This window comes from Cricetulus griseus, chromosome 5 (genome assembly GCF_003668045.3).
Source record: "Cricetulus griseus strain 17A/GY chromosome 5, alternate assembly CriGri-PICRH-1.0, whole genome shotgun sequence".
Classification (NCBI taxonomy): Eukaryota; Metazoa; Chordata; class Mammalia; order Rodentia; family Cricetidae; genus Cricetulus; species Cricetulus griseus.
In genome coordinates, this window is record NC_048598.1 from 123,236,952 (window position 1) to 123,264,750 (window position 27,799).

General features: G+C 43.0%; 1 protein-coding gene and 1 non-coding gene across 4 annotated transcripts in view; both read left to right on the plus strand.

The window, feature by feature from the left end:
- The window catches only part of Dcaf5 (DDB1 and CUL4 associated factor 5), a 94,765-nt gene that overhangs the window by 28,581 nt on the left and 38,385 nt on the right, over positions 1 to 27,799 (plus strand). For all 3 annotated transcript variants that reach the window (XM_027418399.2, XM_027418398.2, XM_027418400.2), the window contains exons 3-6: positions 2,308 to 2,344; positions 3,213 to 3,352; positions 5,045 to 5,174; positions 25,663 to 25,876. In XM_027418399.2, coding sequence (XP_027274200.1) covers positions 2,308 to 2,344; positions 3,213 to 3,352; positions 5,045 to 5,174; positions 25,663 to 25,876 — 521 coding nt within the window. The remainder of the gene's footprint in view (positions 1 to 2,307; positions 2,345 to 3,212; positions 3,353 to 5,044; positions 5,175 to 25,662; positions 25,877 to 27,799) is intronic.
- On the plus strand, positions 14,774 to 14,853 carry Mir1843 (microRNA mir-1843). Its single transcript, NR_105145.1, has one exon. It is a non-coding gene; the product is annotated as a microRNA mir-1843 (primary transcript).

A 27,799-nucleotide genomic window follows, 5' to 3' on the forward strand; every position in this document is an offset into this window, starting at 1 on the left:
AAGATCACCATACTTTTGTTGCAAATTTGTTGCTCCTAAGCCATCTTTCTCTGGCCATAAATTTTCATTAAAAAAAAAAAAAATTTGCTACATGCCTTTAATCCCAGTACTCAGGAGGCAGAGGCAGGTAGATCTCTTAGTACAAGGGACAACCTGACCTACAGAGCAAGTTCCAGGACAGCCTAGACTAAACAGAAAGAACCCTGTCTTGGGTAAACAAACAAACAAACAAACACAGTTGGCAGTGTTTTCTTTGACCCTCTAATGCCCACAGAATAAGGTCTAACCCAGTTGACCTGCCCAGCCTCATTTCTCTTGCCAACTAAACTAGTTGATGTCTTTGGTGACTTTGGGTGGCTTTATTTGACTTTATTCCTCCCCACCTTTTGACATTTCCTGAGGCAGAGTCTCACTACAGCCCAAGTTGGCCTAGCCTGGCCTGCTGCTCACTATGTAGCCCAGCCTGGTCTTGAACTTGAGGAAATCTTCCTGCCTCTGTTTCCTCAGTTCCAAGCCACACATCCAGCTTATCCTTATCCCATTAGCAGGAGTTTAATGAGTGTCTTTGATATCTGATTCTCTCTCCTGTGTACTTTCTCTCTGAACATGCAGGCTATAATTGTCCCTAAAGCTAAAAGTCCCATTGACCCACAGTTCACCCTCCTACTAGTTTGTGTAGTTGGATTCTTAAATTCTTTTTTCTTTCTTTCTTTTTTCTTTTTTTTTCTTTCTTTCTTTCTTTTTTTTTTTTTTTTTTTTTTTTTTTTTTTTTCGAGGCAGGTTTCTCTGTGTAACAGCTCTGGCTGTCCTGGAACTTGCTCTGTTGACCATGCTGGCCTGGAACTCACAGAGATAAGCCTGCCTCTGGAGCACTGGGATTAAAGGTGTGTGCCACCACCACCCAGCCAGACTCCAATTTTTTTTTTGTTTTTTTTTGTTTGTTTGTTTTTTGTTTTTTGAGGCAGGGTTTCTCTGTGTAGCTTTGGAGCCTATCCTGGCACTCACTCTGTAGACCAGGCTGGCCTCGAACTCACAGGGATCAATCTGCCTCTGCCTCCCGAGTGCTGGGATTAAAGGCGTGTGCCACCAATTCTTGAAGGATAGAATCTTATTTTCATGTCCCTAGTGCCCTATTGTATTAGGTATTAGTGTGAGTTCACTTATGTCATTAGTGTGTACTCACTGGAGAATTTATAGTCAGGACTTTGAGAGTTGCGATGACTTAGACCACGTCCTTACTGCTATTTTTTACCTTCTATTTAGATGTCTTTTGGCTATGTATTTGAAAGTGGGATATGTCTTTCATCTTATACACATGCATGCTTTGTTTTGGGCATTATAAAACATTTGAAGGCATATCATGAATGTAGTGTTTTAGATTCTTAGAATATGAATATAGAGAAAGTTGTGAAAGAAATCTTTACCATCATTTAGAATCACACTCATCATACTTTCATGTTATGAAGGATTAGGTAGAAACAACAAACATTTATTGGGGGCCTATCAAGTACTCAGCCCAACTCTGAGTGCTTTTATAGGCTCATATTCTTGTAATAGCTCAGTAAAGTCAGTAGTTATTATTCACAAAGACAGCCGAAGCCTAGAATTGTTAAGAGATTGTATTCCAACTCTAAGAAGTTGATGGTTGCTTTACCCTGGGGGTAGGGTGGGTTAGTGTGGATGAGTGAACTGTTTGATTATTCACTCATATTTCCCAGTTTATTTTGGTCTGATCCTCTGAATAATGCATTCTAAGAACTATCACCAGGTTTACTTGTTTTTCTAAACAATACATAAACTCTGTAAAGACCACTGTGCCCTTAATTATTTCTTTTTAGAGAAAATATGTGGCTTTTTGAGACAGGTTCTCATGTATCCTAGGCTGACTCTGAGCCTCCTCATCCTTCCGCCTCCACCTCCTCTGAGTGTTGGGATTGTTATGCCTTAAATTGTCTTCATATTTTTTTCTAATTTAACATTCCTATTTTGTATTATGCTGTATTTTTATATTTATTTATTTATTTATTTATTTATTGTGTGTGTGTGTGTGTGTGTGTGTGTGTGTGTGTGTGTGTGTGTGTGTGTAATACACATGCCATGGCAAACGTATAGGATGACTTTTCAGTTTTTCTCCTTCTACCATGGGTTCTAGGGACCAAACTTAGGAAATAAGTTGTCAATGCAAGAGCTTCCACCCACTGATGCCAATTTATGATATTTTTTTCCTGGAAACTTTAAAACTCCATATTGTCATGTGGAAGGGACTACCTTGCAGCATTATGAAATGTCTGTCTTTTTCCTTTGTAGGAAATGATGAGCAAGTTATCCTCCATGATGTTGAAAGGTAAATAGATTATTGGTGTGTGGCACTGACTGACCATTTTTTAGATGAACAGAGGCAAATAGTCCTTAGACATGGATTTTAGTTTTTTCAGAAAATAATATGGAACTAATATTAGTTTTCTGAAAAAAAGAAAATGATTCCTATACTAGCTGAGAAAAATTTTTATTTAAAAAAAGATTTGCAAAGTTGGCATGCAATTATAGAGATAAGAGGGAAGGGTTTTCCTCTTTAATATTTATTATTTATAAATAATAAAAATTAATAGTTAACAATAACTAACATTTGAGTTTCTGCTATCATGTGCCAGACACTATTCTAAGGGTACTTTATGCATTTAACTGTCACATTCATTTGGTGAGGGACGCTATTGTGATAGCCATGACATGTGTTGTTAGGTAACATAGGATCAGGTGATGCTGGGACTTGTGTATGGGGTTCTGTCCAGCTCAGAGCTGTTTTGTTAATCTCTATGCTAGTCTGCTGAGAGGCCCTCTCTACTTCTGCTCTTACCAGGTCTGGCTGCTGTTAAACTTCCCCTTTGTTTTTGGAACTCTTGTACTACTCTTGACTCTCCATACAAGCAGAATGAATTTTGGAAGTATTAAATATGCTTAGCATAAAGCTTAGCATAAATATTATGAAATTTATAAAGGCAGTACCTCTAAATTATACACATATATTATATACTTTTTTATTTGAACATTGAACATCACCTTTTAGCTAATTCAGTATCTTGTTGGTTTACCTGGGTTAACTTTGTCCTGAGAATGAAAGAAACTGAATCCTAGCTAGTTACTATAGGGCTGGGACTCTGCGTCATGTCTGTGTATATGTTTGTGCCAATGTGCTTCTCTCTTCTGTTTCTCAGCAGTGAGACCCTGGATGTGTTTGCTCATGAAGATGCAGTATATGGTTTGTCGGTGAGCCCGGTGAATGACAACATTTTTGCCAGCTCTTCAGATGATGGCCGGGTTCTCATTTGGGACATCCGGGAGTCTCCCCATGGAGGTAGGTCACTGTGTACGAAGTTGCTGGGTTGTGCTGAACAGTCAGATAGCAACTTCATTATGTATTTGCTTTATAATCTGCGTGTGAGTAACATTCAGGAAGAAGAAATCTAAGACTCCGACATGTAGCACAGATACGTTGACGCTGTGGGCTGTCGGAAGTGGAACACATTTACCAGACATTCTACAGCTGCCTGTGACTGTACAAACCCTGCCCCTTGGCACTGAGTGGCCCTAGGAGCAGAAGACGTGATGCTTCGTTATGGAGGGTAGCCACCTAAAGCTCCTTATGTGGTCTGGTCCACACATTGTAGGTTGTTTACAGAGAAGAGGGACACAGTGTACTTCTTGTTTAAGAACTGCACAGACACTCACCTTACCTCCATGTGGGTAAGTGCTGGCAAGTACATTCTGTCCCTGGGGAGTAGTCAGTGAACTCCTCCTCCCCAAGTGCTTGACAGTCTCTGACTGAAGGACTTGTTTTATTGATGCTGAGGTTCTTCAGGAAATGGATCTTCTTAGCTTATTTCCTGCCGAGGGATTTCCCCCTTACAGTTTCTTCTAATTGTACCGTCATGCCTACCTCTGTTTAGTTTGATTCTGTAATGATCAAACTGGTAACCTGTGGACTCGCAGTTATTGTCTTGCCGCCTTTGGCTGGCAGGACCTAGGTCTGTATTTGCTCATATATCAGACCTTTACAGGTTCAGGATAGCAAAGATGCCTGCCCTTGGGGTCAGCAGAGCTGGTCACAACAGACAGTATCTGCTGCATTTCTGGGTGCTTGTATGTACACTATTCCCTTTTCTGCATTGCTCCATAGCTGAGGTGGCTGAGTGCATCCCCTCCCCAGGGCCCTAAAGAGGACTGTATTTGGAAGTCATATATGAAGAGGTGGTTTTTGTCTTTGATTGATTGGAGCAGATCCCAGAGTATGTTATTCCAGTAGCAAAGGAATTCTTTCCTCACCAGGAGCTGATAATTTATGCAAAGGGTGCATGAGTTCCAGGTCAAGTTGATTAGGAACTGGCTGGACTCAAGGGAACTGGCAGCTCAAGTGTTAAACTTTAAAACAAAAACATAATCTGGGTCTTGCTATGTAACTCAGGCTGGCTTTGAACTTATAATCCTTCTCCCTCAGTTACAGAAAAGGGGCACCAGGCTTTTTTTTTTTCCCCTTCCCCAAGGAAGGGAAAACTGTGTAACAGTTCTGCCTGTCCTAGAACTCGCTTTGTAGACCAGGAACTCACAGAGATCCACCTGCCTCTGCCTCCCAAGCACTGGGTTTAAAGCTGTGCGCCACCACCACCTGACTTAACCAGAAGGGAAATTGCTATGTTGTTTTGTCTTCATTTGTTTATAAAACTTTCAATTTTAGAAATAATAAAGGTATAATAACTTTGCCAGGAGTTGTGAAAATTTCTTAGTGGAATTCATTTTTCATCTTTAAACAGCTCATTTTTCCCTTTGAGACACTAGGATCTGAGTATTATTGTTTAAAGTTTGGCTATATGCATTTGATTGATATTGGAGGGCCCAGGGAGGCATAAAGGTAGGGTGCTCGTGGGGCGTGCGCTATATGGAAGTGGTACCACCTTTGGGTTGGTGGTTAAGAGTATGTTCCTGCTTGCATCCACACTCCTGCTCAGCTGCCTGCCCCTGATAAAGCGGTGTCTCATTTCTGTTTTCACAGAGCCCTTCTGCCTGGCAAATTATCCATCAGCCTTCCACAGTGTCATGTTTAACCCCGTGGAGCCCAGGTTATTGGCCACAGCCAATTCAAAGGAAGGAGTGGGACTATGGGACATTAGAAAACCTCAGAGGTAAGCCCCAGATGTGTAAGGACTTTAGACTTTGCCTTCTTCATTTCTCAGGGAGTAGAGTCAGCCAGCAAGTATTGCAAGAACTTGTGTAGCAGCTCAGCTCAATTGAGCATCTCCTTTTTTCGTTTTTGTTTTGTTTGTTTTTTCAAGACAGACTTTCTCTGTGTAGCCCTGGCTGTCCTGGAACTAACTCTCTTTGTAGACCAGGCTGGCCTAGAGCTCACAGAGATCCTCCTGTCTCTGCCTCCTGAGTATGGGATTAAAGGTGTGTACCACCACTGTCCAATTGGGCATCTCTTAACATGTCTTGCTTGTTTAAAGCCAGCAGTTACCTATCCCTTCTCCTTCCTGTGGAGTCAGATATTGTAGTCTGGACTCTAGGCAGGAGTTTCTGGACAATTGTATGAAGAGATGAAGGTCTCCCTTGAGTGCCTCACTACTTGCACAGGAGCTCTTCTGTGTGGGGATGGAGTGGGGTTTCCATGTTCATTGCCACTGAGCTAGGGTTTCTTAACTTCAGGCCACAGGGTGTCCCTCGGTAGGCTTAAAGTAGAACTCCCAAAATTATATGGAAATTGTGTTATCTATTCATATAATATAGTTTTTGAGAAGGAAATTGGTTCACCTTTTTCATTCCCTCAAAAGGACTAGAGACTATAACAACAAAAAGTTCCCGACTAGTTCCGTGGGGTCTTAGAAAGCTAACTTGTTTCTTCTACTGTTATTATTATTAAATAAGTACACCGGCACAGTCCTAATTTGATTGTCTGAAGCACTAATTGGGAAACGTCAGGTATTATTAAGAGTGGTAGGGATGGGGCATAGAGGAGAGACTCTTCCGTGTTCCGTAAGTCCTGTGATGGAGGCAGGGCCTTTGTGGCACTTGTACATAGAGCTTGCTTTATAGTTAACGTCTCTAGAAATCCTGTGTGTAGATAATCTCTCACTCTGTGAAGCAATGTTGCAGAATGCCTTGGAAAGTAAACAAGGTTCTCTTTAATTAATGGACCCTCAATGAAACAGGCAGTTAAGTATAGGAGGCTTATCTTCCTTGATTTTCAGCCCTGGTTGATTCCCTTCACAGGGCAGTTCAGGGATTTGGAACTACTGCAGCAGAACAGTGTCCTTCGTGTTGAGTGGGTTCCCGAGGCTTCACATGGCTGAGGAGATTGCTTTTTCACTCTCACCCCTCCTGCTGTTCTAGTGCACAGAGTGGTAGGCCCCCTCGTGTACCTCTGCACTATGTGCCTAAGGCGAGAGCACTGTCTGCACAGAAGACAGGCCCTTAGGTTCGGCGCAGAGTTCTCTGTCATTATGTGCCATTTCAGAACAATGGTTCAAGCTCATCCATGCTACAAAAGGCAGAACGTGGACTGCCTATGCTAGCCTTCTCCTAGCCTGCTTTCTGCTCTACTTGTAATTGTAATGAATAGCTGGCAATTGGGGTGGAATACTAAATTCATCCCCAGTAAAGCTTGAGTAATTTATGATGTCACAGCAGTGTCTTGAGAGGAGTGTTAGCTATTTATTGTCTTAATTCTGATCCTCTCCCAAGTTCCCTAGTCAATTTCCTGCCGTGCACTGGATGGGCCCCTTTCCCTTTCCCCTTGGTTCCTCACTAAATGTATGGTTTCTTTTAAATTTTCTAAGACATACAACATTTCATGTTTGCTAAGTAGTAGGGACAAGGTGAAAGGATGTATTTGGGGGCAGTTCCAGGTCTGTATGGAAGGGCAGTGTGCAAAGGAACAGGTGGTGCTGGGAGAACAGGGCCTGTGGGAGGGGCCCAGACCCCTAACTGGTGATTTTTTTTTTTTAAACTTAATTTAACCTTTTTCTATTCATCTGCATTTTGCCTTGGGGCTCTTCCCCTGTCTTTCATTCTGTACGTCCTTTCCTGTTTCCTGTGTCTGGCTGGTTGGCCACCAGCATCTCCCTGGCAGGTGATAATTGTTTTATTTGTACAGTAACATCTATTGGATGTAGAGCTTTTATGTAGAAAAGTATAGAGATAAAAGGAAAAATCCATTTGAGTGTACATCAGTTCATTTCTTCTTAGTCTGTAGTCATTCTCTATAAAGGTATATATAGTGAATAGTTTCTTAATGTGTCTGTCTTTTTAAAACATAATTTAATGTATAATAAGTATACATCCTATGAATGAAGGAAATATGCAATAATACCCATGCTATCAACACACATTCATGTTCCACAGTACATGTGTGGCGGTCAAAGGACAACTTGTGGGAGAAAGTACACTCTTCCTCTACTGTATGCATCTTAGGGATCAAACTCAGGTCATCGGGCTTTTCTGTCAGTAAGTGCCTTAAATCCTAGCCATGTTGCTGGCCCTCAACTTTTGTCCTATCTATCTATCTATCTATCTATCTATCTATCTATCTATCTATCTATCTATCTATCTATCACTTCAGATGTCACTACACAGACCAAGCTGGCCTGGAACTCACAGAGATCCACCTGCCTCTGCCTCCCAGGGACTAGGGGATAAAGGTATGCTCCACCATATCCAGCTTAATTTTTTTTTTCAGTTAAGTATGTATTAGAGATCATTTCATATCAGCCCTTAGAGATCTGGGACATTCTTCAAAAGCTACATATTCCATTAATAGTGTGAACCTAGAAGCTAAAACTTGTTTCTGATAAGCAATGCTGTGTTGAACCTGGTTGTATGGCTATTTTGACTTTTGCAAAATGCCTGTAAGGAATTGGTGCACCAAAGGGTGTGTTTTACTTTAAAAGTTATTTATTTGTGTATTGTTTTTATGTGTATGTGTGTGAAGGTGAAGGGGGTACTATAGTAAGCATGTGGGGGGGGGTCAGAGGACAGTGTGCAGAATTTGGTTTTCTGCACCTTGTGGGTCCAGGGAATCAAACTCAGGTCATCAGGCCTTTATCCACGGAACCATCTGCAAGTAGGGTGTGGTCTTTCCCTCCCTCCTTTCTTTCTTTGGTTTTGTTTTTGAGACTGCATTTCATGGAGCCCGTCATTGACTGGAGCTCCTGATCCTCCTTACCTCTACCCCTGAAGCACTGGGACTGATGTGCACCATCATTTCTGTCCTTCCTCCCTCCCTCTCTATCCCCCTTCCTCCCTCCCCCGTCCCTTTCCTTTCATCAGGAGCCTGCTTACTGTATAGCCCAGGCAGCCACTGAACTGAACAAAAGATGCTATTATTATTTTTACTAGACTCCCCTCCTATTGCTGTTATTGTGGGGAGTGTACTACCCATGTGTACATGTGTGGGGAGTGTATTACACCATGTCATGTGAATGGAAGGCCAAGGACAGCTGTCAAGGGTCCATTCTGTCTTTCTGCCTTGGGTATGGCCTTCAAACTTGCATTGTAGGAGTTTTTGCCCAATGACCATCTTGCCTCCTTGTGCTTTGAACTTTGATCTTCTTGTTGCTGCCTCTGAATGATTACAAATGTGTGCCCCCATGCCTAAAGAAGGTGTTTTTGATTTACAAAAAGAAAAAAAAAAGTCAAATTGTACCCTCACCACCAAAGACTACAGTGATTTACAAATCTGCCAATTGTATTAGTGGCCATGTATTTCTCCTGGCCTGTACCAACAAACTGGTGCTAGCCTTCTGGTGGAAAATGATATTTATTGTTTTGGTTTCTTTAGTTATGACTGGAATTTTGTGTTTTCTCTGGTAACCTATAGTTCTTTAAGCACATGTTAAAGAAAAGCACCTAATAAGGCCAATGACAGTCTAGCCTGATTCTGTTTTTGGCTCTGTGGAGCACAGTCCCATGGGAACAAGATCTTTGCCTTGTTATTTCAACCCTTCTAATGTTCTACAAGGCTTTGTTGGTGCCAGGTAGAATGGGGCATGGAATACTCTTAGAGGCCTTCTTAATTTCACATTCTCTGGAATTAAAGGATTCAATTACAGCTCTTCTCTGTTTGAATTCCCTCAGTATAAGTTGGTATAAAGGAGAGGGAGAGAGGACTCTCAGTCTTTTCCATGTAGGATTAATTATGCTGAGTTGCAGTAGATAATTTGTTTCCTGAGTACAGCTCCCTAGAAACCCCAGCCCAGATCTTAGGATAGTTTGGAGGCCCTTGGGAGCACAAGCCTTGAACAGGATAGATCATTTCAGAGATACTTACAGAAAGAAATTTTAGGAGCCTTGGAAACCCCTTACAGTTTCAAATAAAATTTTATGTACTAATCTGAAAGCATAGGAAGTGGTTTTTGTTTTTTTTCTCTAGGACAAAAGATTTTAATTGGTATTGTGGCACACACCTTTAATCCCAGCACTTGGGAGGCAGGGACAGGTGGATCTCTGTGAGTTGGAGGCCAGCCTGGTCTACAAAAGGCACTCCAGGGGCTGCAGAGATAACTCAGAGGTTAAGAGCACTGACTGCTCTTCCAGAGGTCCTGAGTTCAATCCCCAGCAACCACATGGTGGTTCACAACCATCTGTTATGAGATGTGGTGCCCTCTTCTGGTGTGCAGATATACATGGAAACAGAATGTTGTATACATAATAAATAAATAAATAAATAAAAAGGCACTCCAGGCCAGCTAGGGTTACCCTGGTTTTGTTGTTGTTTTAAAGAAAGAAAAAAAAAAAAAAGAAAGCTTTTATCAGGTTTCATGCAAACCTCAGCCCAGAAAGACTATTGTTTGCCCTGCAGGATCTAGGGTTAGTCTGCTGTGAATCTGTACAAAGTTTATACGATTTCCAGTAGCATGTTAGTAAATTCAGGGTCTACTCTGAAGGGCTGTTGGGCTCCTCTTTTTTTTTTTTTTTTTTTTTTTTTTTGGTTTTTCGAGACAGGGTTTCTCTGTGGCTTTGGAGGCTATCCTGGCACTAGCTCTTGTAGACCAGGCTGGTCTCGAACTCACAGAGATCCACCTGCCTCTGCTTCCTGAGTGGCTATTGGGCTCCTTAAGAGCCATAAGGATGCCCTTCTGAGTATCTGTCCTCCTTAGTCCAGTTTATGGATACTAAGTTGTTGAGCATTTTCTTTTGCCTTCTCCTAAACCAGACTGCTCTACTTTAGCTTGAAGCCTGTACGTAGGTGTATGAGCACAGTCATTCTGTTTCACTGCTGCCCTGAAATAAACCAATGGGAGGGCTGGTTGGCAGAATAAAATGTTAGCAGTGGAAAGGACTTGAGTTAGCATCAGGTCTGACCTAAGAGAAGCTAAGGGAAGAGGCTGCAGAGCTTGAGTGCAGCGAAGCGGGGCTGGAGCCTTCGACTGAGTGTGATCTAGGCCGGTGGTTCTCAACCTATGGCTCTGAGATCCCCAAAAGACCACACATAGGAAAACATGGGTATTTACATTGCAATTCATAGCAGCAGCAAAATTACAGTATGAAGTAGCAGCCAAAATAATTTTATGGTTGGGGGCCACCACCTTAGGAGCCATGTGACCCTGAGCTGAGCTATGTTACTCTTCATTACCAGGGATAATGACAATTATATGAGTTTTTACCCTCTCCCTCTCCTCCCTCCCTCCTCCCTCCCTCTCCCCACTCCCCCCTTTCTCTTTAAAGACAGGATTTTTGTGTAGCTCTGGCTGTCCTGAAACTGCTTTGTAGACCAGGCTGACCTCGAACTCACCCAGATCCATCTGCCACTGCCTCCGGAGTAGTGGGAGTGCTGGGATTAAAGCCCTGAACTACCACCTTCCAGCTGACGTATGAGATAGGTTCTTTTTATTGTCTGGGATTTTTTGTTTTGGTTTTGCTTTGGATATTTGTCAGTTTGTTTTTTGTTTTTTTTGAGACAGGGTTTCTTTGTGCAGCCCTGGCTGTCCTGGAACTCGCTCTGTAGACCAGGCTGGTCTCAAACCCATAGAGATCCGCCTACCTCTGCCTCTGCCTCCTGAGTGCTGGGATTAAGAGCCATTAATCCCAGCTGCTGCCACTACCACCTGGTTTATTTTCTGTTTTTTTTTTTTTTTTTTTTTTTTTTTTTTTTTTGCCAGGGTCTTAGAGTCCAGGCATGCCTCAAATTTGCTATGTAACTGAGAATGACCTTGAATTCCTGGTCCTCCTGCCTTTTTCTTGTTACAGGCCTGTGCTATCACATGTGACTAGGTTCTAAGTTTTGTTTTTTTTTTTTTTTAGTATTATCCTTTAAAAAAAGTTTTGTTTATTTTATATGTATGAATGCTTTGCCTACACATATATGTGCACCACTTTAAAAGGTCAAAAGATCTTACATATCATTGAACCTTTTTCTGTATTAATAGCCAAAACTGAGTTAAAGGTTATCCCTTAAACTTCTTGGTGTATTCAAGGTCCCACAACTTTTTTTTTTTAGATTTACTTATTTATTTCCTTTTATGTGTGTGGGTGTGGGTGTTTTGTCGGCATGTATGTCTGTGCACTGTTGTGTGTGCAGTGTCTGCAGAAGGGGCATCAGATCCACTGGAGTTGGAGTTACATATGATTGTGAGCTGCCTTGTAGGTGCTGAGAATAGAACCCAGGTCTTCTAGAAGAGCAGGCAGTGCTCTTAACCACTGAGCCATCTCTCCAGCCCAGTCCCACCACTTCTTGAAGACTTAATATTAATCTTAAAACCTCAGATTACTTGCCTGGCCCTAAATTAGAAAGTTCATCTGTAGGAGTTTGGGTGGTGATGACTGGGCCATAGGGAGGGGAAACTTGCATAATTGACTAAAAAGAGAGAACTTCACACCTATGTATATTTTACATGGTCAAACAAGTTGTGATTGGTTCCATGTAGATATTTCTGATGTATTTCCACAACCTCCCTCCTTTGTCAATGCCAACATCCCACTTACGTCATGCTCGGACTGTTGCAGCAGCCTTGGAATAGTTTTAGAACTGTGGTCTTCTGCCGTCTAGAGCCTGGAAAGAGAGCAAAGCTTCCCCCGTGTTCTGCCTATCTCACTCCTTCATTGCCTGTTTTAGCTGTCTGCTCACCCACCATCTCTTTTCCTTTCAATCTGTTTAGGCTCTGTCAGGAACTAACAAGTAGCAATTTATGCCAAGTAGCAATCTCTAGCTTTGACAAGGATAATAGAGAAAAACCAGGAATTCCTATTTACCTTAGTGGATGATATTTTAGGCATTGTATAAACGATACATGAAAATATGGGTAGTGAGAAAATACAAATTCCTACTTGTATGGTTAGTTTCTGTCAACCTGACACAAACCTAGACTTACCTGGGAAGAAGGAATCTCAGGTATAGAATTGCCTCCATCAGATTGGCATGCAAGTGTGTGTATGAGACCTGTTTTTGATTGTTGATTGATGTGGGAGGTCTCAGCCCGCTGGGGTGGTGCCACCCTGTGCAGGTCCTGGGAAGAGGTGTAGGAAAGGGACCCTGAAACAGTGCAGTAAGGAGCAGTCCTCTGTGGCCTCCCTTCAGTTCCTACTCTGGCTTCCTCACTGGCTTTCCTCGCTGCTGATGGGCTGTGGCCTGCGAGTGAGCCAAGTAAACCCTTTCCTCCCCACGCTGCTTTTGTCTGTGTTAATCACACTGACAGAAGCAAACCAGGACACGACTCTTAGAGGAAATTGCTCTTGGGACCTGGGCTGGCTCTTTCGATCTCTAGGTTGAAATGTCTGCTCTTTGAGACCTGTGCCAATCCTACTTTAATAGAGACCAAAATAAATGTGACTCCTTGCTTTATGGACCATCCAAGAAATGTCTGCCATATTGCATTTGAGGGTTCCTCAAATAAAATTGTTAAAACCTGGCATCCAACATCAAAGCCTTTGGTATTTGCTTCAACTTGGAAGAATGAGGCTCTCCTGACCTTGACCTCTTCTCTTAGCAAAATAGTCAAGGCATTTGAGACAGGGCCTTGCTAAGTCTCTCTGGCTAGCCTGGAATTCACAGTACTGACAAGAGATCTGCCTGTTTCTGCCTCTGCTTCCCAAGTGCACAACAAAGGTGACAGACTTCTTAAATAACCAGTTGGACACTCTGCCCCCAGCACTCGAACCCACGTGCACATGTACACGCTCACACTTACATAATTAGTTCTGTTCATAAAAGAAAATGTTACCAAGGCCAGGCGGTGGTGACACACACTTTTGATCCTAGCAGTTGAGAAGCAGAGGCAGGTGGATCTCTGAGTTCCAGGCCCGTCTGGTCACAGAGTGATTTCCAGGACATCCAGGGCTACACAGAGAAACCCTGTCTTGAAAAAACAGATTGGATTTCATTAAAATTAAGAACTTTTGTTAATCAAAGACAGCATTACATCTGTGAAAAGATAAGCCAAGGACAGGTACTGTATGTGTAATACATATTGAATAAGAATTCATATCCAGAGTATATAAAGAAGTATGAATCTGTAAACAATAGAATTCCATTTTTAAGTAATTTAAAATTTTTATTTTGAATGTATATGGGTATTTTGCTTACATGTATGTCTGTAAACTCTCTTTCTCTCCCTCTGTGTGTGTATGTGTGTGTGCATGCACATGTATGTGCGTGCACACGTGTGTCTGGTGCCCAAAGAGGTCAGAAGTAGGTGTAGAACTCCCTGGAGTTAGACATGTGGGTGCTGGGAATCTAAGCCAGGTTCTCTGGAAGGTCAGCCAGTGCTCTTAACCACTGATTCATCTCTCCAGCCTTTAAGTTCCATCTTTAAAATGAGAAGAAATGCTTTATCAAATAAGATAACCAGAGAATAAGGATTTGAAAGTTTAAAATCTCTGGCTCATAACCAGAAGTGAAACCAAGAGGATCATCTTTACCTGAATGGCAGGTTCAAGGCCAGCCTGAGTTAATGAGACTTAAAAAAGTTAAAGTTAAAGCTTTGCAACTTCATTACTCACAAGGCAACTGAAAAGGCTCAGAATGACTACAGTGGAAAAGATTGATGGTGTGACAAGGCTGTGAAACTAATGTAGCCATCGTAATTTGTACACATGTGAATAGGTACAACTGTCAGGGAAAACTGTCAATGTCTACCGAGGCTAAACATAGGACCCGGCAGCCTCACTCTTAGCCCTGCCTAAGGGATATGACTATCTATCTATTTTCAATGAAGATAAACACAAGCGTATTCCCAGCTGCTTTATTCACAGTAGCCAAAAGTTGGAACAGCCTAAGTGTCCAGTGAAGGAAAGTGGATAAGCAGGAGTGTATAGCAGCCATGTAACAAAACATGAAAAGAACAAACACGCTGACGTGGATGAGCCTCCTGGTTGTAGTTTTGAGTGAAAGAAGACAGCTTAGCCTCTATGATTCCGTTTGTGTGGCATTTGCAGACAGGCAGGTTATAGGTTTCAGCATAGTGGTTACCCCAGGGCGGGATACTGACTGAGCTTAAAGTCATCTCTTGATCTAGGTGTGGTTTGTTGGTGTACATACACTTAAGAAATAATGTGTTTATACACACAGAGTTAGAGCATAGTACTGTATTGTGTTCATTGTTGTGCGTAGGTGCATGGTACAGAGGATCAAACCCTGAGACCTTACACTTGATAGACATTCTACCAATAAGGTACATCCCAAGCTTGTGTTGTATCGGAAAATAAGTTTAGCAACAAAGAATCCAAAATGGAAGCTGCAAACCCAACCATGTAGGCAAAGGAGAGATGTCTTTTGTCTGCAGAAGGCAGCAGTCCTACATGAATATGGAGGTCTCTGTCTGACTTAGGGCAGCTGGCTAAGTCTGATCGTTCACCTCCATACAAGCTTTTAAACTGTCTCCCTAAATATTGTTTGCCGTATTATCTTTGTTCAGTATCTGCTGATCAAATGTACTATATTACATTACAAAAGCAAACAAAGAGGAAGCCAAGTGAAGTCATTCCTCCATTAAAAAAAGAAAAACAAAGAGAAAAAAATAATCCAAGGCTACTCTTGCTTCTGCGTATTTACCTTCTTCCCTGTGAGTCCAGTGCCAGTCACAACCCCAATAACTCCATAGAGAGCTGACCTGAAGAGACAAAGAGAACAGGATCAGCAGGCCCCAGAAGTTTAGATGACATGGTAGGAAACTACAGCAGAAAGCCAGGCCTCATTGGAGTGGTTGTCAGATCAATCATCTCTCATCAGAGGACAGCTAGTAAGAACCTCCGTCCTTTCCACCCTTCTCCCCTTCCCATCTCTCTTCCCTTTTCTTATTTTCTTTGTATTTTGAGACAAGGTCTCACAGTGGGGCCCGAAATAGCCTTAATTTCTGGCAGTCCTGCTGTGTCAGCCTTCCAAGTGCTAGGGTTACAAGGGGGAGCCACCATCCCGGGCTTAGCTGTCCTTCTCTCCCACTCATCTTTACCATACAATACTTGTGTAATGTTCCACCCACTGGAATGCTTGCAAAAAGCCTGCTTTCTCCCCCAGCACCATATTCCCTTCTTCTTTGCTTTGTTAATGTGGTCCTCACTCTTACAGTTTTTCTTGGTGAAACCCCAGAGTCCTGCATAAGTTTCCTGTCATTACCCATCCTCTGATTATTCCTGGAACCTTTTGAGCTCCAAGACCCTTTCTCCGTCTCATAGTCATTACCATCTTTCCATTGGTGCTGTCTGCACTGGCTCTTGACCTGTTATGTTTAGTGCAGATTCTTAAACATGTTTTGCTGTTCTTTTATACCTTGCGTGGGTTATCTTTGTTCATATACATACCCCCAGAACCTATATTGTGTAGGGTGCTATAAAAATATAAGTATTTTTTGAGTGAATAAACTATTTTACTAGATAAAAAAACAAAAGCTGCCTAAGCAGTCTGCCTTTCTCTGTGTAATCTTTCTTCTCCCTGGACACTAATCTCCCACATAGAAACAAACACAAGATAATTTGTTCTTTTAAATTTTTTTTTAAGATTTTGTGTTATAGGCATGTTTATTTTGTCTGTATCTGCATCTTATATGTGCCTAGTGCCTGTGGTGCTGTGATAAAGTGCGAGGGGAACCTAGGCGGATTCCATGGCAGGCGGAGGGACAAACTTGCCAGGCAAACAACTTAGTGAGAAGTTTTGTTAGAAAGGGAAAGGGGAGTAGAGAGACACAGAGACAGAGGGGACAGAAGATAAGAGGGAGACAGGAAAAGTTCTGTCTGCCCCAGGGGAAAGCCGGAAAGAGTGGGAAAGAGAGCGCAGAAAGAGGGTGGGCGGAGGTCTTTCTTTTAAAGGGGTCCTTTGTACCTGGGCTGACCAGGGTACTGCCTGAGTGCATTCTGCCCGCTGACAGGAGCAGGCCAGCATAATGCCTGAATCCTTACACATAGTGCTATGCTCATCCCTAAATAGTTTGTTCTCAGTGTTCTTTTTTAGGGCTGAGGTGGGATTAAGACCAGTGTAATCTCCATCCTAGTCGTCTGTATTTTCAAAGTGTAATAATGTGGACCAGAGACCTGTATCTAAGGACTAAGTCCTCAGGTACAGACATTCTTGTTGGGCTTTGGGGGGTTGGGGGGAGTAGTTAGGCGGAAAAAGACCAGGTATTCTAGTGAAGTTGCTTTCTAGCTTTAAGTCACGAGGTGGCGCTGTGAAACCAGTTTTGCTCACTGATGGACTCTAGCTAGGCTCGCATGTCCTCCTGACATCATGTTTGTCAAACATCAAGATCACCTGGTTGCTGCTTGAAGCACTCTTTAGTGAAATTTGTACCCAAGGGTTGAATTTTTGGTACAGACCAGTGGTTCTCAACCTTCCTAATGCTGTGACTCTACAGTTCCTCATGTCCTGGTGACCCCCAACCATAAAATTATTTTTGTTGCTACTTCATAACTGTAATTTTGGTACTGTTAGGAATCATAATGTAAATATATTTGGAGATAGAGGTTTTCCAAAGGGGTCATGACCCACATTTTAAGAACCACTAGTCTAGAGACCTATGAGCTGCTGGTTTTAAGTAAATACTCTATAAGCAATTTTAGCAACTTGGCTTTTCTCCAACGGTGCAAGGTATCGCTGGTTATGTAGAGAGGTCCATGTTGAATGGTCTACATGGCAAGTTCCAGAACAGCCAGGCTTACCTAGAAAAATCCTGTCTCAAATTTTTAAAAAATGTGCACACACACACACACACACACACACACACACACACACACACACACACCCTGTCTCAAATTTTAAAAAATTTGCACACACATGTACACACACAAACACAGATACACACACCCGGTCTCAAATTTAAAATACACACACACACACACACACACACACACACACACACACAATCCATATAGCCTGTCATATGGGCTAGATATTCCCTTTATGTATGCAAAGATATCTGTCAGAAATTTAGTTAGCTCTTTTAGTAAAATTTCAGTTTCTAGATATTCAAAATTTTGGAAAAACAAAAGCATCTTGTGGACAGGAGATTGATGTTTGAGTTTAGTAATATGAGACCAGTATGGGAAGCAAGGGGGGGGGAGAAGAAAGGGGAATAAGAGTGTACCATCAGTCATTTCTGTGGAACAGTAGAGACAGTGGCAAAGGAGGAGAGGCTCTTTGCTCCCAGCTCACATAAAAGCATAGTTAAGGGTTTATCGAGTTACTAAGCACAATTAAGTGGATATTATACCTATTTCTAGTGTCTTCCAGTATTCTTTGTATTCTATATGTTGAATTATAGAGATTACAAAATGTCCCAGGTTCCATATAGGTGACCCTAAAACAGAAACTCACATGGAGAGATTTTCTCCCTTTTTATTAACTTTACTTTCTCCTCTCTGCTTGCAACATGAACCAGCTCTGATGCCTGAGTTGTAATATCAGTGCCTTGACCCAAACATTAGTGTTCTGGGGAAGTTGGTGCCAATGTGTATTGGAAATCTTGTTGGCATCACCCAGGCAGCATGAGATGAGTTGCTTAGCCATGGATTTATGGTCATGGACTTTGTAGGGTCTATACTTGGAAGCTTTTTCAGTTCCCCATTGTGGTGGTTTGAATGAGAATACCCCCCACCCCCACAGGTCACCAGGGAGCGGCACTATTTGAAGATTAGGAGGTGTGGCCTTGGAGGAAGTGTGTCACTGGAGGTGGGCTTTGGATCCATATATAGAACTCTCAGCTACTTCTCCAGCATCCTGGCTGCCTACGTGCCCCCATACTCCCCACCTTGCTCACTGCCATGACAACAATGGACTAAACTTCTGAAACTGTAAGCCAGTCCCAATTAAATGCTTTCCTTTATAAGGGTTGCCATGGCCGTGGTGTCTCTTCACAACAATAGAGCACTGACTAAGAGACTCATATTTGAGCTAGACATGATGCTCCTAATCACTTCCTTGGCCTGTTTTCTTTTCTCTTCCAAGGTCTTGGCTAAGTATTTTTTATCGTGCTAGAGCAATAAAGAGGTCCTGCTGAGTGTTTCCTTCCTGTACCTTAAACAAAAACCAACAAACCAAGTGTAGAAGTCCACAGTAGTATGGGCTACAGGGTCTGGTCCTCCTCAAATCCTGAGGTGCTCTGCCTATAGTCTAAGGTCTTGCATGCTGACCCTACATCATCTCCTACTCTGCTCATGTTGCATTTTACAGCAAGTCACTGGTTGAAAATATTTTGGAAATAACCTGTTATCCCTCTTTTAGGGATGTTTTTACTTGACTCATTTTAATGTGTTGACCAGTGCTTCAAGATGTCACCCACATTTGGGTATGCAGCAGCAGCCATTTCTTGAACAGTAAAGAGAGTGGCAGCTTTGTCATTGGTGTTTTGAGCTGGGCAGTGGTAATGCACACCTTTAATCCTAGCACATGGAGATGGGGGTAGAGGCAGGCAGATTTCTGTGAGTTTCAGGACAGCCAAGGCTACATACCTTGTCTTGCCGGGCGTTGGTGGCGCACGCCTTTAATCCCAGCACTCGGGAGGTAGAGGCAGGCGGATGTCTGTGAGTTCAAGGCCAGCCTGGTCTACATAGCGAGTGCCAGGATAGGCTCCAAAGCTACACAGAGAAACCCTGTCTCGAAAAACCAAAACCAAAACCAAACCAAACCAAAACAAAACAAAAGACCTTGTCTTTAAAAAATAAAAAATGGGGGTGGGTTTCTGAGAGCAAGTCAGGATAGAGGCATTCTTATATAAAACTACTCAGTTCTTGCTGGGTGTGGTGGCAAATGCCTTTAGTCCCAGCACTCTGACAGGCAGAGGCAAGTGTATTTACATGAGTTCCAGGTCAGCCTGGTCTACAAAGTGAGTTCCAGGACAGCCAGGGCTACACAGAGGAAATCCTGTCTCAAAATGTAAAAAAAGAAAATCACTCAGTCCTCATAGAGGAATGAAGATTTTCTTTTTCCAGGGAATATGTTGAGGATGGAGGGTCAGGTAGAAACAGGCATTGTAGATATTGTTGGAGGAGTGGTACTGTGGTCTCAAAGGGAATTTTTCTGGTAATAGACCAGGGCCTGCAAAAGTTTCCATATCGTTTGGTTTGCATTTCATTGAGACTCTGGTAATCGCTCTCCATTCCAAAATGGAATCATGTTTCTGAGAAGTCTACATTTTAAAAAATTGTTTTTTCTTTGACAATTTCATATGTGTATATAGTATATCTTGAGCATATTCAGTGCCCCCCCCATTGTCCTCTCTGATTTCCGTCCCACTGCCACCAAACCCCTTCACCCCAGCAAGCTCCCCTCCTGCTTTCTTATTTTTTAGACAGGGTCTCACTATGTGCCCCTGGATGTCCTGGAGTTCTCCATGTAACCAGCTGTTCTCGAACTCACAGAGATCCTCCATCTCTGCCCAAGTGCTGGGATTAAAGTAATGAGTTTAATTAAAGCTGCTTACATGAGCATAGGTGTGGAATTATGAGGGTGTGGGAGCAATTCACCAGTGGCTACACTCCTAAAGACAATGGCTCCTTCTCCGCAGTGGCCAGTAACTACCAATAGCTCCTTAGCCAGGAGTACAGCTCCTGATGGGATGTTGATGGGCTCAGTCTCCTGCAGGTATCACACACAGCTGCTGTGTGAGTTCAGGGCAGATTGGTCATGCTCCAAAGAGCACTCCAGAGCACTATTTCCTACCCCCTTGCTCTTAAATTGTTTTTATCATCTCTTCAACAGTTCTCTGAGCCTTGTAGTGGGTGGTAGGTATGCCCTGTTTAGGGTTGGTCACTCAACAGTCACGAGGCTGTGTATTAACTTCTGCCCATTATAAAAGCTTCTTTGGCTGGCAGTAGTGGCACAAGCCTTTAATCCCAGCACTCGGAGGCAAAGGCAGGTGGATCTATCGCTGAGTTAGAGATCAGCCTGGTCTAAGAGTGAGTTCCAGGACAGCCAGGACTGTTTCACAGAGAAACCCTGTCTCAAAAAAACAAAAATAAATAAATGGGGGTGGGGGCGGGGGAAAGAAGCAAGTATAAGAGCTTTTCTGACCAAGACTAAGAGCGGTACTCACCTGTGGGCATAAACATAAAGATTTAGGATTGTCGAGATGGTTCAGTGGGTAAAGTCACTTGCCATAAAACCTGATGATCTGAGTTCAATGCCCAGGACCCACATGGTAGAAGGAGAACCAGTTTCCACATGCAAGTACCCATATGCATGTATACACACAGAAGAGAGAAAATATAATAATCATAAATACTTAACAGATCATTTGGCAACATATCCATTTAGCAAGCAAACAATATTGTGTTCCTCCCTGGAGCCTATGGCCTTCCCAGCCATGACCCTTTGACCAAGTTTGCATACAGTACCAGGGGTGGGTTCTGTCCTGTGAATGCAGGCCTCAAATTCAATAGGAGTGTGGCTGGTCACTCCCATAACAGGCCACTATTGCGCAGTGGGCACATCTTGCCCAGGAGGATGGTATTGTAGCTTAAAATGCAGTGTCCCCTGCTGGGTACTTGGATGGTTTTTCTGCCCCAGTAGCCTGAATAGCATCTTTCAGCACTGTGAAAGCTAGCCAGTAGTGAGGGAACGTCCCCTTTCCATTCAAGCTTGGTTTCTCTGTCCTGTAACCAAGTGTAGTGTCTTCAGCAACATCTCGTTCTGGTGGGCAGCCAAGAGCAATGATGATAGTGTGTATTCTTTTGAAGCGTCCCTGATGGATAGATAACTCATAGGGAAGTAAGAAGTATCCAATGGAGGGATTTTGATTTAATAATCTAGAAGCAAACATTATATCTGTATGCAGGGGACCTGAGTTCAAACTTTTTTTTTCCTTTAATACAAGCTAATTTTCTAAATTTAAAAATTTTATCAGGAATGGTGGTAGCACATGCCTTTAATCCCAGCACTTTGGAGGCAGAGGCAAGTGGATCTCTATGAGTTTGAGGCCAGCCTGGTCTATAGAGTGAGTGCCAGGGCAGGCTCCAAAGCTACACAGAGAAACCCTGTCTTGAAAAACAAACAAAGAAAGAAACAAAAACTCAGAAATTATTACATTTGTTTGTGTACATGTGTGTGAGCACACACATGCCACAGTGCAGATGTGGTATCAGAGGACAACTGTTGGGTGTTGATTCCCGCCTTCTACCAAGTGGGTCTGGCGATGGATCTGGAGTTGTCAGGCTTGGTGGCAAGTACCTTACCTGCTTGAAACACCTCTCTAGCCCTCCATATACCTCTTTAAAATGCCCCTGGTTTTAGTTAACTTTCCCCCTCACCACCACCTCCTCTCCACCCCCCACTTAAGTCTTTGTACCCCTGGAATCCTCCCCCAGTACTCATCTCATATCATGTATGTTCTACTACTGTTACCACAGCTACCCAACCCCACTCTGCTGCCTTAAGTCCCTCCTGCCCCTAATCATGAGCCCTTTTAGCTTACTGGCCTCTACAGAAAATCCAAGTTAAACAATCGTCTAAAAGTTCAAAGGTAGGATGTATATGATAGAGAACATATGGGGGCCTGGGTTACCACACTCAGAATAACATTTTCCTCCAAATTTCATAATTTCAGTTTCCTTTACAACTGAATAAAATTCCATAGTGTGTAGGTCCCACATTTTTATTATCCACTCAACAGTTGATGAACATCAAGACTGATTCCATTTCCCAGTTATTGTGCCCAAGAGTGGTATAGGTGGGTCTTAGGAAAACCTACATTTTAAAAACTTCTAGATCACCTTTAATCCTAGCACTGTAGAGGCAGAGGCAGGCAGATCTCTATGAGTTTGAGGCCAGCCAGAACTACATAGTGAGTTCCAGAACAGTCAGGACTATGTAGAGAAATTCTGTTTCAATAACAATTTTTTTCAATAAAAATTAAAGTTGTAGATATCCTCTAGCCTCTAATGGGGTCTTAGTGTGTCGTTCATGTTAACCTTCAACTCGTATCTCCTGAATGTTGTGATTATAGGTGTATGCCATTATGCCTGGTCTCTGGATGACACACTCTGTCTCTGTCTGTCTGTCTGTCTGTCTGTCTGTCTGTCTGTCTCTGTGTGTGTGTGTGTGTGTGTGTGTGTGTGTGTGTGTGTGTGTGTGTATGTGTGTGTATGTATCTGTGTGTGTGTGTGTGTGTGTGTGTTTATACTCTGGAGACCAGCAGAGGGCATTAGGTCCCCTGTAGCAGAAGTTACAGAAGTGAGCCCCCCAACCTGTGTGGGAATCAAACCCAGGTCCTCTGGAAGAGCAGTACATGCTCTTAACCACTCTAGCACTGAGCTATAGAATCTTGAACAGTACTGTCTCCTGACTGATGATAAACTGCTTTTAAGCCATTTTTCCTGGCAAAATAAGCCATTCCTTATTCTCACTGAGAGTGGCCAGCCACATTCTCCATTCCTGCTGAGAACTAGCTATTCATGAGATTCCCTTTCTGGAGTCAAGGTATCATTCCATCCTTCTGGAAGGATTCACATTTTGTTCTCTATGAAGCACCCCCTAACTACAGCAGACATTTAGACGTCCTCTTCGTGTGAGATGAATGTTCCTACCCAGAAGTGCAGGAGGAGAAAAATCTCCAGAGCCACAGACACCTGCACTGTGACCAAATTACATGTAGCGGGTCAAGAAGCTTGGGTGGGAATAGAATAGACCCACAGGCTGGTGCTGGGCAGGCTCCTCTTTAGGCCTGACTGGAATGGACAGAGAAAATTGCTGTTAACTGATGGAAAGGGGTTGGTAGAGGCCCCAGCTTCTGTCGGGGGACCTGAGCTAAAGCAAACCCTCTGCTGTGTGGGTGTGGCTGACCAAGCTTGTTTCTGTTGAGTCTTGTTTCACCCCCACCCACCCTCAGCTCCACAGATGCTGGTCTATTTGCAAGCTCCATGCTGACTGTAGCCTGAAAGCCTCTCATTGTTTTTAAACTCATGTTTAGATAACAGCACATGCCTGTGGTGGCCAGGGCACCCCATAAAGGAAATGCCTGGGCTCCAACAGCCCAGTCTTTCTTTCTCTGTGTGAATGTGTGAGTGTGGCTTGTACTCAGGGCATTATAAGATCGTTATTTCTTTGCAGGGTTTATTACTTGGGGACTTGAGGGATTCTAGGTGTCTCCGTGGTTCTTGGAGTTCTGGGATGGTTTTATGTCTTTGCTCCCTTCCATCCATTCCACCCAGGAGGATTGCAGGCTATTTTATTCCAGCCTTGTCTCTACATACAGCTGGAATACCACAGCATTCCCTCTCCTTGGTGAGAAGATTGCTCTGGGAGGGTGAGGTAGGCATGACTGTGGCTGGTGTTGGCTGGCTGTTCTTATGACCATGTAGGTTGGCAGCCGTCATGACTTTTTCAGAGCAACTCTTCCCATAGGTTATCTTCATTGTCATCACTCTCCTACCCCCCAAAGCTTTCACTTGGATGGCTCAGTAAGCCGTCTGCTTTTGCAGAGGACTCAGGTTAGCTTCCCAGCACCCCCTTGGTAGCTCACAGCCATCTATAACTCCAGTTCAGTGGGGCTGATGCCCTTTTATGACTTCCATGGTACCAGGTACACATATAGTAACATTCATATTTGTAGGTAAAATATACCAATACATAAATTTTAAAAAATCTAAATCTGGGCTGCATATGTAGTTCATTTGATATTGTTTGCCTACCATGCATGAAACCATGGTTTCAGTCTTCAGCACCACATGCGAACCTGCTGTGGTGGCTCTCACGTGTAACACCGGCACTCAGGAGGTGGAGACCTGAGGATCAGTCAGGCATATCAGGACCTTGTCATCAAAAGAAGTTATTTAGAAGAAAGTTTTTTTTTTTATTTCCTGTGCATTTGTGTTTTGCCTGCATGAATGTCTGTATGAGGGTGTCAGATCTCCTAGAACTGGAGCTACAGATAGCTGTGATCTGCCATGTTGGTGCTGAGAATTGAACCTGGTCCTCTGGAAGAGAAGGCAGTGCTCTCCAGCTCCCACCTCCACCCCCCACCCCACCCTGCCAAAAAACCTTTTAAGTTTTTTAGGTATGTGTTTTGTGTGTGTGTGTGTGTGTGTGTGTGTGTGTGTGTGTGTGTGTGTGTGTGTGTGTGTGTCTCCCTCTACCATATGTGTCCTTGGAACTGAGCTTGCATGTCAGGCATCTTACTGGTTCATCTTTTAACAAATTAAAAATAGAAATAAATGCTGCTTATGCTTGTGTAAGCATTGAAAATTACCAGGAAAAAGAGTAATGATTCTTGTGTTTCTAATACAAAAGAGAAATATATTGCTTAAAAATACATTATTAGTTAATCCCAGCATTCGGGAGGGAGAGGCAAGGCAGATCTCTGAGTTTGAGGCCAGCCTGGTCTACAGAGCAAGTTCTAGGACAGCCAGGGCTACACAGAGAAACCCTGTCTTGAGCAACCCTAGACCCCCTCCAAAAAAAGAAAATCCATTATTGGACAATGGGGGTAGACACTACTCCCTTCACCAGGGTCTTTCAAGTGTCTATTTGGGGCATGGTTAAACAAATAATTAATGATTTTAATGTCTCCTTTTTTTCAAGATAATGTTGATACCTTTGCTATTAATTTTTTTACATTTATTTGTGTATGTGTAGAAGTCAAAGGATAACTTTCAGGTGTCTGTTCTTTTCCCACCATGTGGGTCCCAAGGTCCAAAGACTTTGCTGCAAGTACCCTTATTACCCACTAAACCATCTCGCCCTTAGTAATCTTTTCTTGTAAAATTATTCGCAATTTATCTTTGGAGGTTGAAAGAGAGGGTGACATTTTAAGTAACTTATTTTAATGTAACCAAGGAGCCTGTTCCTTCCCTTCCCCTTCCCCTTCCCCTTCCCCCTCTTTCATTTCTTTCATTTTTCTTTCAAGGAACCTTTTTGTTGTTGTTGTTTTGTTTTGATTTGGTTTTTTGGCCTTGTTTTGTTGTTGAGACAGGTTTTCTCTGTGAAGCCCTGACTGTCCTGGAATTCCTTCTATAGACCAGACTCTTGAACTCAGAGATCTGCTTGCCTCTGCCTCTGAGTGCTAGGATTAAGGCATGTGCCACCACTGCTCAGCTTCAAGGAGCCATTCTTAACATAATTATTATATTCAAATAGGAGATGCTCTTGCATTTTAATGCCCCTTATTACAGGCCTGCCTGGACAGAAGCTAATTAAGTGTGTTTTGCAGGCTTTTATCCTATCTGCCTCAGATTTATTTGATCCTTGTACTTTTTGCCTTCCAGTTCTCTCTTGCGCTATGGTGGCAACTTATCTCTCCAAAGTGCCATGAGTGTGCGATTCAACAGCAATGGGACCCAACTCCTGGCCCTGCGGCGGCGCCTGCCTCCTGTCCTCTATGACATCCACTCCCGCCTACCAGTGTTCCAGTTTGACAATCAGGGTTACTTCAACTCGTGCACTATGAAGAGCTGCTGCTTTGCAGGGGATCGTGACCAGGTCGGTGCCTTCGCCATCTGCATCCCTATGTCTTACTATATTGCTCTCAATTTCTCTTTTGTACCACATGAAGTAGAAACTGTTGAGAGGAATAGTGATTCTGATATATAGTGTTTTGCCTGCTGCATGTAAGGGTGTCAGATCCCCTGAAACTGGAGTTACAGTTGTGAGCTGCCATGTGGGTGCTGGGGGATTGAACCCAGATCCTCTGGAAGAGCAGTCAATGCTCCCAACTGCTGAGCCATCTCTCCAGCCCCTGATTCTGATATTTTTGCATCATAGTAAAACTGTCTTCATCCAGGACGCCAGGGGTACATTCATTCAAGGAACACCCTGTAAAACCAAGTCTAACTACAACATGGTTCTAAGCAACTAGCTCTGCCACATTTGTGAGTGGATGTTGAGATTCTAAGAAGGTGCCATTTTAAAGAGGAGCTTGTGGCAAATTATTCTGCCAGTGGAAGACATTTTAGTAACAGACGATGAATGAAAACCCACACGCCTTCCAGGAGACATGTATCTTGGATGGCATCATTTTCTTGAATGAAATGGCCTCAGCAGCTTTGTTTGAGAAAAACATCCTTCGTAAGACTGTCCAACCCTAGATGTGTGTTTATAGTCTTTTTCAAATTGCTGGGATTGGAGATACTATTGTTGACTTAATGGGGACAGTTTAGGGTCTAGAGAGAAGATCTAGGGGTTAAGCGTACTTGCTGTTCTCTCAGAGGACCTGAGTCCACATCAGGCGACAGCCCACAACCACCTATAACTCCAGCTCCAGGGTATCCTCTACCTGCTTCTCTCCTCTGAGAGCACCCACACATAGACGTACAATTGTGCACATAAATAAGCTAAAAAGGTGGCAGTTTAACAGTGGACTTGGCACACTCACATCTGTCTGGGCCATAGGAATTCTGAAGTAGTTGCCTTACATCCAGATGGGGGAGAAAGAGATGCTAGTTTCTTACTAATGCTGTGGACCCATCAGCTGTGCCCCATTTTGACATTAAATTTAACACAGGCAGCTGGTAATGGTAGCACACACCTTTAATACCAGTACTCCAGAGGCAGAGGCAGAGGCAGAGGCAGAAGCAGATGACTCTCTGTGGGTTTGAGGCCAGCCACTATTTACATAGTGAGTTCCAGGCCAGCCGGAGCTGCATAGTGAGACTGTCTCAAAATTAATCAATCAGCCAACTAATTAATTAAGGTCTCATAAGCTGTGCCTCATCTCTTTAGGGATATTTTTTGTTTGCTTTTTTAAAGAGGCATAAAGAATTCCTTGAATTTCAAAAGACCCTGGTTTTCTTTTTCTTTCTTTCTTTCTTTCTTTCTTTCTTTTTTTTTTTTGTTGTTGTTTTGTTTTTCAAGACAGGGTTTCTCTGTGCACCCCTGGCTGCCCTAGAACTCACTCTGGAGATCAGGCTGACATTGAACTCACAGAGATCTGCCTGCCTCTGCCTCCTGAGTGCTGGAATAAAAGGTGTGCACCACTACCACCCAGGCTAAGATAGTCACCTTTTATAGGTAGAGAATAGGTATCCAAATAATGTAGGATTTATTCTAGGGTCTACTTAATTGAGATCCACATTGAACACCACTAGATGGCCTCAGTTAGATAAGGGGTGTCACCTCTGGAAGGCCACAGAACCTAAATGATTTTGTTTTTATTTGTCTGTGTGGTATTATAGACTTCAAAAACAATTGTGTATGTGTGTCTGCATGAGTATGGGTATCACGTGCATGGAGACTAGAAGAGGGTGTTGGGTTCTCTGGAACTAGAGTTAACAGGTGGTTATGAGCTACCGTGTGGGTGCTGGGAACCAAACCCAAGTCCTCTGCAAGAGCAGCAAATGCTATTAACCATTGAGCCATATCTCCAGCTCTCCACTTCCTTTTTTTTTTGTTGTTGTTGTTTTTTTT